The 12,046-nt window shown below is 43.8% G+C and overlaps 1 protein-coding gene across 1 annotated transcript in view; it reads left to right on the top strand.

Annotated features, from left to right (window-relative positions):
- Nucleotides 1-11,687, top strand: part of LOC112463417 (bicaudal D-related protein homolog) — a 28,215-nt gene extending 16,528 nt beyond the window's left edge. Inside the window, exons 4-7 of the mRNA XM_025029822.1 lie at nt 6,567-6,899; nt 7,581-7,750; nt 8,235-8,556; nt 8,676-11,687. Coding sequence (XP_024885590.1) covers nt 6,567-6,899; nt 7,581-7,750; nt 8,235-8,556; nt 8,676-9,296 — 1,446 coding nt within the window. The 3' untranslated portion in view covers nt 9,297-11,687. The remainder of the gene's footprint in view (nt 1-6,566; nt 6,900-7,580; nt 7,751-8,234; nt 8,557-8,675) is intronic.
- Nucleotides 11,688-12,046: the final 359 nt, after the last annotated feature.

Here is a 12,046-nt window from a genome sequence, read left to right as displayed (position 1 = left end):
GTTTCACGACTGCATGATTAATGTCTTAATCGTTATACTTTTAGCGTCTTTAACCGTATCACTTGTCAGAATTATTCATCGCATCGGTGCTAATTGGCTGCGTCGCCGTGTAATACGTTCTACGTTGCTGTCTTGCGGAACGAAAAATCGTTAAAAATCTGCGCAGTATAGAGACTAATTACCTTTCTTTATCTTATTTCGTTATTTAGCCCGACAGAAATACTCCTCGCGGATTTAGCTGTTATTTAATTAACAGCTAAGTCACGTACGCGTACGCTCGTTGATAACAGCGATATTCGTATTGTAATTACCACGGAGATATTCCAACGAACGCTCCACGCGAAAGCTTTACAGTCGATTGCTTTACCGTTGATTAACGCTAACTGTAACTAACCGCGTTATATTGCAGTTAGTTGCGATCTAGAAACGGATAAGGAATTGTAAGCCGGACTTCGTTAACTGGATTCTCGATATCGCAAAGAACGTTTAATATATTTACGTATATAATGTATATAATTATCGAAAATTGCTAATTTGCGAGATTGAATCGTATAATTGCCCGTCACGAATCGCTTGTTCTCGCTGCCGCGTCTTTTTTTTTTTAGTCACGTCGCTGCTTATCACGACAAGGTATTCCCAAACACTTCACACCTGACAGCCGTGGCTTTATCGTAATTAGCGTGTATCATCAAACCGCGTTTTAATTACGGCCGTATGCTCGTGCATACGGCCGGCGGAAGATCTAGGAGAAAAAACCGGCTTCACGACTCGTTACGATGATGATTGCGCCTTGCATTTCCGTCCGATCGCCGTGTACAGCTCGCCTTTTTTTTTAACTTCCGCGGCCGAATGCTGGCGTGCCTTTATTAACGAGAGTGTCGTAAGAACCGCTACTTAATCAGCATTTTCGCCACTCGTTAAGTAAAATTGCGTAACGCGAGTCCGGCACGGACTCCGTGAGAGACTTCATCACGGTTCGCCAAACATTGGATAATATATCTCGCATAGGTTTTTGGTCGAACCGTTTTCCGCAGTCGAACGGGTAGCGGACCCCGGAATTGCTTTTACATTTGCGTAAAACAACACACGCGTGACAAGATATTTAATTGTGCAAAACAACCATCGCGAAAATTAATATTATTCTGTTTCGAGAAAGCATAAATCAATGTCCACGTGTAACATATAAGAGAACTGTATTTTTATCTTATAAAAATATACGAAGAAAATAATAAACCATTCTTGATTTATCAGAGACTGGAAAATAACGGATAAAATTAAATAGAATTAAATAGTGAAAGGTGTAATAAGTGAAATTAGTTTAATACACGCATTTAAATTAAATATTTTCCACTGGCACGTTAGTAATGGGAAAATCAATTTTCTCTCTTGTTAAAATATGAATCAATCTCCAATTTTTAATATTTTATACCGCATCAAGAATGAAATATTTCAACAATAGTCCTTAGAATTCATTCGGTTTTGCAGCCTTTGGTGAAAATAAAGTAGGACGCTTAATTAGATCACTAGGCAGCAATAACCAATAATCCTCGCGTGCACTCGCCATCGCGTCGTCCGCCGCGTTCCTCGCGAATATAATTAGCGGCGGCTTTTCCCTGGTAGATCGAAAGAGATGAATAATAAATTCGACGGCGCTTCGTAACAGCCGCTTCCTCGGCAAAGAATAGCCGACGGGGAATTTTCTCCCACGCACGCGATAATGGAATCGATTTAGCTGGGTGCACCGATCCAATTAACTCGCTCCTTTGCGTCGTCACGGCCGATAAACGTGCCGCGTGAAAAATTACGCAACCTTTTAACCGCGCGCGATTGTCGCGGATTTCTTCACTCTCGTTCGCGTATACGGATTCATCCGCCGATTGCGGCTTTGCGCGATTGTGCCAATTACACACATCCGCTTTCACTGATCGATTTAATAATCCGATCAGGCTGGCGAAGGAGTGCAGAGAAATGAAAATTCAAAGCGGAGTTACGATGGCGATCTCGAATGGATTTACGACACGAGATTTGTTTTAAGAATTGAATTGTCAAAATTGAATCGAGAATTGAGAAGGTGACGGGACGAATTTTTTACCAAGAAGCCAAGTTGGAGAACTTACATCATTTTCTGTATTTTCTGTATCGTTGCATTATTAAAAATCATCTAAAAAATTTCGGATCTCCTTTCTCTTTTTTTTTTCGAAATATCGCTCAGAATCGATGCGGTTTCTTTACGAGAGACGATCTTATTCCGATCGTTCCGCCCCGCGTCAGGTTTTTGCCGGATACGTTCGTTCCACCACGTAACGGATGGACCCGGTTGCGCCAGCTCGCGATCACCGCCGGACTCGTCACAGGCCATTGCCTCGCGATTACGGACCTCCCTACCTTCGCCTTCTACGCCGCTCCGTCCGATTGCACGCGTTCGGCATTATCGTTTTCTTCGAGGGAAAGTGAACGAAGTGCGACGCAATAATGCTTGCGCGCCGGTCGGCCTGGCCTGACCGGCCGCAACGCTGCCCGGTGAATATAATGGTGATTAATTTCGCGATTATCCGCGAAACTTCTTTCTTCCCACGGTCGCCGCGACCCATCCTCCGGGATGGCATGCCAACGTACGAAAAATCCCGGCGGCGCTTCGGATGTGCTGTCTATTGGTGAGACTCAATGATCAATTTGTTGAAATTTAAGATAGGGGTTGTGAGAAAATTATGACCGATACATGTGATAAATAATTCATAAATAAAGTACGGTCGCGCAGCTATTTCAAACTTAATAGAAAATATTTTATTGGCATTTGACATTGAGCTTGAAATTTTTTTACTCCATTTGCCGTCCGGCCGTTTCTCAAGAACCTCAGTTTCGAGGCATGTCTTTCCCTTTCTTTATAGAACGGAATAGCAGTCTGGCGGCGCAGAAAACGATGGGAGGGGGGGTTGTCTCTTAAGCCGCACGTTGGCAGGCATTTGCGCTACGGTGGTCTCACTCGTCCTACCGTGTAATTAGAATCGAACGCGGGCCGGAGATCGGCATGTTTTGCAATAAGAGCGAAATATCCGTTTCGCCGCGATCGCGCGACTTTACGACGGCAAACGAAAGTTTCAGAACGGCTCGAGACGGTGCTCTAAATCAAGTTTCGCTCTTTTATCTGTAACATTTAATGTTTACGTAACTCCAGTTTAAAATGCGAAATTTAATTTAAGAAAGAACTTTTTATACAAGTACAGGTAAATTCAAATGCAAAAAATTGCACATTTTAAAAAGATGTCTCACGAATGCATATATAATTCATGACTAATTAAGAGCAAGAAGAAGTCAGCGCCGTACTCTCTCTCTCTCTCTCTCTCTCTCTCTCTCTCTTTCTCTCTCTCTTTTGATAAGCGTTTTTAAAAGTTAATAAAAATATCTTTTTCGAAGGTATTTGAATATTACGCTGGATATTTATAGCGCGTAGACACGAAAAGCACGAAGCTGACAGGGCCGACTAAAAATCGAACAGTAATATATCCGTGCCAGTCGCAGTTTCTCGCGATGATGTATATATGGTCGCAATTTACTGAATTTTTATTTCACGGGATATGCCATGCCATCATTCCTATCATCGATGCTGACGCGCTGTCCTCGGCGTTTTGCAACAACGGGCCGAATGGAAGATTGAGAATCAGACAGGAGAGTCGTGAGTCACGACTCCGGGATCGTCTCCGCTTGCCAACGGCATTAAATCGCTGTTTAAAAAGACACAACTGTCTGCAATTACTCGCGTTCGCGTGCGGCGGTATTTTGCAAATTGCAGACGCAACCGGTCCGCCGATTGGCGAACCATCGCTAACAGCGTCACGGATGTGTGACTCATTGCCCGTCGTCAACAAATAGATAGCACGGTCGATAGCGTTTAAGCAAATATAACGGTATGATCGGGCTCGAGCAGACAAGGGCGCGGATCGTGAGTCTCGTAAGTCGCCTATGTTCAATCTCCCTCGCGTTATAAAGCCCGTCAGAAACTTCTGCGTCAACTTTTGCGCTCTATATCGGTATACCAAATCTAGTATATTTGGTAATGGCACTTATGACGTGATCTAAATAAATACCGAAGCGCTTCCAAATTTACCCGACAACTCACAGCCTCGAGTTGTCGGCCGTTTCGAAATCGCTTTTGCATCTTGCGTGCACCACGAGCAGCTCGGCCGCGGAGGAAGCGACGTCCGAGGGGCCGAAAAAATCTCCGTCCGAGTTCGAGTGTGACTCATCACACTCGAGAGATTTCAACGCGTGTGTTTCCGCGAGCACCGGTATTTCTGGCTGGTGGCGTATTTGTGTTACAACGCGCAAAAACTGCACAACTGGACTGGAGCGACGGCGTCATCTCGTTGCACAGAGAACGCGATGTCGGAGATATGTGATTCATATCATGTTCAAGTCATATAGAGCCTCCTTAGATGTGTAGATATATATGTAACGTTCTTTCTTGACAGATCAATTAAAATCGATTGGATCAGCAATGAGTTGATTTCTGCAAACAACTTGTCTTAATCTCGACTACTTCGTCTCGTGTAAAAATATAAGAAATGAATATACATTTTTAATTTACATCTTATGTACCTTTTTCAACTTTCCTTTTTCTATATTTTTGCAAATACCGAGTCTGTAATGACGCAAGTTTGTATCCTTCTGACGCAAGATATTTTTGTGCGGATATCAATTAGAGGAATTGCAATTCAAAATTAGACATGACGCATAATTTGGATAATATAAGATATTGAGATTAGTCGGCTTTAAATTGTTTAAATGATTTGCGATTAATCGGTATCTGGATGGCCAAATATTGTTGATTATATCGGGATGCTCTGATAAAATTAATTATTCGAATCGCGTATACCCGGAAAAGTTTCTTGTCCCGCCCTTCATTGTCAAATATTGTGTCTATTGTTCGTTGGCTTTCCAGGGACTTTGGGGATCGGTGAACTGTAGACCTGCGGGCGCATGCTGGCGATCGGTCGATGAGTAACCATAGGAAACCAAGGCCGTGCTTTCCAACTCGATATACCTCACCGATATCGAACCCTCTTGTGCGCGAAAACACGTTGTTTTCTATGATATGTTTTACATATTTCGTTTGACAATCGAAAGTAACTTGGAGATTTATCAGTTTTTGCTGAATAATAAAACATTCGAACTTTATCTTATACTATATTTAAAACGAAAGTATGACATAAAAGTTCAGTGCTGTCAATACGGATCTACAACGTCATTTTGTCGTAAATATTTAACATTAGCTTGAACCCGAATGGTTTGAACCTGAGCAATAATTAAATCATGATGCGCTTGTTGTCACAACGATACTTTATCATTAGAGTTAGACTGCATCTGCGTTAATCATGCTTTATCTTATCTTATCGTTATCGATCATTGTTTCATGCAGGAAATACTTAATCATGATTGTAACACGATATGTGCTGATCCCAGTTCGCGATTACGGTGTCACGAACACATTCAACAATATACTGAAACCGACGAATGTTGAAAGAAAACAATCAGAATTATTTAAAAAACAAATCATCGACAAAGAGAAGAACTAAAGTATTATCTCCGTACTTTTATGGGATCTTATTACACTCCGTAACACGATTGCGCAATGTCGCTTTTTTTATTACGGCTAATTAACAGGATTGCCTCACTTAAATGGAGTTAATTAACGCTAACGCTTCATTTAGAATCTGCCCGCGTTTTTCGATTGTTACGTTTTATTACCGGCGCTGCGGAGCGCGTTATCGAGCATCAGGTTGAGAAACTCCACGTGGGAACAAAGCGATTCGCGTGTATGGCCATCGCTTTGCCGTGTGTGCCCGCAACGAAACCAATTCTCGCGTCGTGTCCTTTTGTTACGCACAGAAGCATCGTGTTCGCACCTTTGTCTGCGGAGATTTTTCCAGACGATCTTATATATGTACGCCGAAGTATAAATATTTCAATACTTCTTCTCTCATTCTCTCTCTCTCTCTTTTTTAATTCCGATCTCCTTCTTTATATTTGCAATCTGCTTCTCTTTGTTCGCTTTAATCCGCGATAATTCGATAATTAAAAAAAGAAACGCTCGCGACGTACTTTTTTCTTAACTTCATCTTGGAAAGCGTCTGGTCTTTAAAGAAAAGGAAAGTGAGGTAGTTGGCTAAACGGTCAAATTGTGCGTCTAATTGTATGTTAATAAATTTGTAAGCTCCTTTCACCGAGTTCTCAAACTTTATCTATCTGCACCATCTCGATCTCGTTGTGCGTAGGTCTGGACGTTGAGAAAAGTAAATTTATGTGCGCTGACTCACGCCGCGGGTTTCTTTTTTTCTTCTCGGTTCACCGAATGACGTTTGCGCACGATGTAAGACGTTAGTTTCGTGAAAGGAATAAACCATCAGCGGGTCTTTGTGCCAGGATCCTTTTAAATGCTAAAATGACGTTTCGGAGCCGAGGTCGCGGAAACTTGCGTCGAGTCGGCGCAGGCACAAAATTATTCGAAAGACATAATTCATGGTATCGCGATCACTAATCGCTCCGAAACACGCTCTTTTTTTGCGCAGAGTTTGGAGCAGGAAAGGCACCTACTGCGAAGGAGACTCGAGGAGGCCAGGGATGAAAGCGAGGCGAGGGCCTTGGAGCTCCAAGCGGACGTGGAGACCCTCAGGAGCCAGTTGGAGGAGCAGAATGAGAGGGCGAGGAGAGCGGAACGCGACCAGGCCACCCTCGTCGCGGAGCTGACGGCGCAAAACACGAGGCTGGCCGATCAGCTGAGGGAAGCCGCCAAGCAGGAGGAGCAGTTGCTCGTGGAGGTGAAGGTGCTGAGGGAAAAATGCGCTCTCAGGAACACCACCCTGCAGGATCACGTCAGCAGCCTGGAGATTCTCAGGGACGAGGTATAGACATGAATTTTTAATCACGATCGTATCATACATCATCCAAGGGCGTGCATAATATAACTCCTTTATGCACGTGAAAACTTGATTTATTTCCCTCTATTCGTTAATGTTACGAGTTTTTCTTGCCGCGGTGTTTCCTTCTCGCCTAATTGATCTACCGCGTGGAACGGAAACTGTCGTTATTAATGATTATCCATCGGAAGCCGAATGCGGTTCTCAGGCGGGGCTGGCATGGAATAATTCGCAGCATCCTTTTTATTATAAAAAGGAAGCGCGGTAATCGTTGCTCGTGTTCGCACGTGAATTTATGCGCACAATCTCTGGGAAAATTCTATCATCGAATAAAAATGAACGTGACCCTCGTCGGTCGGCTCGATTTGCCTCGTTCCGGCGATCTTTCACCTCGCCTTTGTAATAGCAACCGGATGTCGACTCTCAGGAATCACTCGCGATTTACGTAGGAGGCTTATCGAATTAGAAGTGTACAGAAATAAATCAGTGTAAGATGCATTTCGCGAGCTACGATTACTGTGTTTTAACATTTTGCATTTTATATTACCCGTACACTTTATGTTTCTAATTTTAAATCAAACAAAGAAATGATAGACGAATCGCGATACGAGAAATCATTGTTAGTATGTATCATGCATGTCGTAAATCTCGCACGCGACGTTTCAGGTACAACTGGTATCCGCACAAAGGACGGAGCTAGAGAGGCGGTCCTTGGAGCTGCGCGAGGAGAGGGCCAGGGCGGTTGCGGCCCTCGAGGAAGCCGAGGAGAGAGCCGCGGCCTTGGAGCGACTCGGCCACGAAGCGGAACACCGTGCGAGAATGGCCGAGCAGGAGAGGTGAGGCCAGAATCTGTGATATGTGGCCATTATGGCCACGGTTAATACGCGGAGACAACGCTCGATTGAACACGATCCACCCACAGTTAAATCTTTCCGGATTCCACATTCCCAAAATCCAACCCCTCGTGACGGTCGCATCTTCATCGAGTAAACGCGGGATATTAAGCGGACAATATCCAGCAAACATCAAGTGATATACAACTTATATAGTTTACTTACATTGCTAGTTATAATTTCCTATTCAACAAATCCACAATATAACGCTGTATGATACATACATTGAATTTACATTGTTGAGTAGGAAATTATAACTATCATGTAAATTGCATGCTACTTATTGGTGTTTGCTGGCTATCATTCGTCATAATATGGTATTATCTGTTCGATATTATTTTCTGCAGTATCTATTTTGTACCTACTTTACATATGAGGTATTAAAATACGTCGGTCACATATATTGAAACATATTTATTACCTTCAGGGACGAGCTGGCGTCGGCGTTAGCGGCTATCGAGGCAGAAAGGAGAGCCCGGTCCGGCTCGATACAGAAACCACCGCGATCTCTGCAAGCGGAGATGGAGTGCGAGGAGAGCAGCTTGCTCGGGGAACAGGAAGACGGAGGTCTGAAGACGGAAGTGGCGAGGGCGACAAAGCGACTGAGGGAGTTGTGCGCTCACTTGAGACGTGGCGAGGACGACTCGGGTCTGCAAAGCGATTGCGACGAGTCTATGCTGGTGATCAATCTCAACAACTCCGAAGCAGAAGTGAACACCAACGAACGAGAGAGTCGCCACCCATCGCCAGTGAGTAATCCTCTTTATCGTTTATTTCTTATTACAAGTATATAACGTTAGTTTTAGTTATCTAATCGAACAAACGCCTACGTATAATCTATTTATCCGTCTTATCATCTTTTTCGCAGACGAATTGTCCAGGTGCGCTGGTAGAGCTGGTCGAGGAGGTTTACAACCTCGCGTTGTCGGGGAGGGGGGCACCAGGAGAATTGGGATTGGCAGTGGAGCTTCACAGAGTGCGGGAAGAACTGGAGAACTCTCGGGAGCAGTGCAGGATACAGGAAGAGGAGCTGAAGCGACGCGGCGACGCCGTTCTGGAGCTGACGAGCAAGTTGAGCGTCTGCGAGACTGAATTGCGCGGCGTCAAGGAGGAACGCGACAGGGCGAGAGGCGACATGGAGCATTCCGAGTTGACGAAGGACGAAATCGTGGCGAAGGCTTACAAGGTGCGGGATCAGGCGGTGGCCCGACAGAACAGGGTAGAAGTGGAGCTGGCCAGAACGCGGATAGACATCCTGCAGGCGGACAGTCAGTTGAAGGAGGCGATCAAGCAGAAGGTCGAGCTCAGTCAGCAGCTGGAACAGTGGCAGATGGACATGCAGGCGCTTCTAGACGAGCACGTGCGGAGCAAATTGACCCCGGCCTCGCAGATGGTCGCTACGAAAAACGGCGAGAACTCGGACATGTCGGCGCCGGCCAGGAAGAAGAGGAGCACCGGCTCGACGAAGAAGATGTTCGGTCTGTTTTGACGAAAGTGACGCAGCGCGATGGCTTCGCTGCGTTGAGCTGAGCGATCGCGACTGACGTGGACCTAGACTTCTGATTCCTGTGCAGCCATTAACGGGACGAAGAGAAGATAGCGTGAATTTAGATATATTTACCTTCTCAAGGACCGTTTAGTAGTGCTCAGCCCAGGATCGCCCAGTGGTGACAGTGTTCCAGACATCCTGTGCTCTGCTAAAGCCATCCTAAGTGATGTCACTTGCATCAAACACTTTGCGATGTGTGGACAAGCATCTGGACCTAATCTCAAACTAGCGACTTTGTGTTATTAAAATTAGGAGCTCGAGCCAGACTGGACTCGTGCGAATTTCGGGACCTGTCTCGGCATGAACGTTGAAATATCTCGTTGCATGACGCGTGCGAGAAACGTTGCTCACTGCGGGGAGTCTGTTACATCGGCGCCGATGCTCATGTCGAAACCGTAATTCGAATTTAAGTGGCGTCGCTCGCGGAAACGGGGACGTCCGACTTTCCGCGATTCCTTAACCAGGGAAAGTCGCGGACCGTACTTCCCAAAACGACTCGGCATGCGTTAAATATTATCGCCATCATATTTATCACTTTCGTCTCGATATCCGTGTTTTCTGTCGGTCACTTTTTATCGAGCGGCACGATGTAATCCGGCGGGCTGTAATCATTATCGTTCTCCTCAGTTCGTAGACTGTTCATGCGAAGAATATTAACGGCATAAAATTGTGCGGCTGATCGCTAATGGAGTCAGCGAGATGGACAAGTCTAATTTATCGAAAAAAAGAGAGTCGTCGTTAATGTTCTCTCAGAAATTAAAGTTCCGTTACGAACGACGTCTTTTCTCCTCGACAGATAAATTTTCGACACGTCTAACTGACGTTTCTAGCTCAGGGAAACCTTTCGCGGATGTTCTCCTAATTTTGCTCTTCTATCGCGTTCCTTCGCTCTCGAAAGATCAGAGGGACCATTGGCTGCGATCGAAATCAGACTGGTCACGGTCTCTTGTTTCACGCGGGGAGATATTAATCGTCCGAATGGTGACGAAAGAACGCAAAGGTTTAATGTCCCGGCGAGACTGATTAGGGTCGGCAAAGAGCAGCCCGCTTTTTCTCGCGCGAAAACGCGTCCTGTCATTCTCATCATCGTGGAACGAATCGTTCTTCACGGTAAAAAAACGATCTCCGAGTGGAAATTCCTTATTTCGAAACGGACTCGCGATCAGCTCGATAAATAATGAAACGGAGTCACTCGAGTGCTCCCTCGCTCCGTTTCTTTCGCGACGCGAGGAATATCGAATTCCTCTTGATATGAAATATTGTGATACGCTGTGTCTTACGTTAGAATCGTATGTTGTGCGCCTCATAACACGTTGTGGAAGCGTCACTTTTGTAATAAACACGATCGTATTAGAGAATGAGAAATTAAAATAAATTTTTTTTAATTCGCGAAAATAGTAATTTATAAGAAACCTGCATTTATTGTGTATAAATGTGTATTTAAAGGTAGCCCTACAGGCTTGGATGACTTTCACTATCGAATTAGCCGACGACGAATAATTACTGTCCGTCCACCGTTCCGTCCGACAGGACCAATGAATTGTTCGCGATACAACGAGAAATAACGAGAGAAGGATAATCAAGCGTTTGGAGATGAAAGTCGATCGATCCAGCCGTGATCACACTACAAATCCAAGCGTGTATTTTTACACGCATGAACGTTTAAACATGACATATTTGACTGAAGTTTTTCTTACATGTTTCTTGCGTATTAAATTACGTCATATAATTATATTAAATTGAAAGTTAATACGCTCAATCGTGTTAAATAGTGTGATTTAGAGCCGGTTGTTCCAACCTGTTGGTAAACTATAATTAATAGTTAAATATAGATATGTCTTTGTTCATCCTTTACATTAGATAGGATAGACATATGATTTAACTATTAGTTAGCTTACCAACAGGTTGGAACAACCGGCCTTTAAACGACAAAAAATGTGTTTAGAACTTCAGCTGAAATAACACACTTGGATTTGCAGTGCATTGATATTTTAACGCGACGATGGTGCAATATCACTGGAATATTTTTACGACGATGATATTAATCGAATCGACGACTGCAACCGGATCCTTAAGGATCTCGCAGATAATTGGTCTTGAGGAGCAACGACTGCGATGCGTTTGATGGCACGTGTGTGATCTTTCACGTGTAGACATTACAGGAACACGCGTGCGTTCATCGCACATAGTAAATAATTTGTACATTAATTTCCTTCTTTTCTTTTTCTTCGGAACGAGCGTACCGTTGAAACTGTATGATAACTGTATGATAATTCTCGATCTGATCAACTGCGACGACGATATTTATTTAATAAAAATCTGTTTTGCGAACGTCTTGCGCTTCTATCAGCTCCATTTATCCGTCGACTGATTATCTAATTAACCCTTTGACTGCCATTTTCCTCGAATGATCCTAAAATACCGAAAACCAAGATTCTCGAAAATTAATGAAAGTTTATATAAAGTTTATGACACTGATGACGAATTTCAAGTCAAATTAAAAAATTTTTGTCAAACTTTTATAGCAACTTTTGTAAAACATTTTTTTTTTCAAACATGATTTTAAAATTATGTTCAACACACCCAAAAACTCTTAAATATACTTTGTTTCAGTCATTAATTCATTGTAAAACTTTAATGTAGCAAAATATCTCATGACGAGAAAATGCATTTTTGCGGCAGTAAACGCA

This window comes from Temnothorax curvispinosus, unplaced genomic scaffold (genome assembly GCF_003070985.1).
Source record: "Temnothorax curvispinosus isolate PA1 unplaced genomic scaffold, ASM307098v1 QBEX01013184.1, whole genome shotgun sequence".
In the NCBI taxonomy this organism is placed as follows: Eukaryota; Metazoa; Arthropoda; class Insecta; order Hymenoptera; family Formicidae; genus Temnothorax; species Temnothorax curvispinosus.
This window is presented reverse-complemented; position numbering and strand designations above follow the sequence as displayed.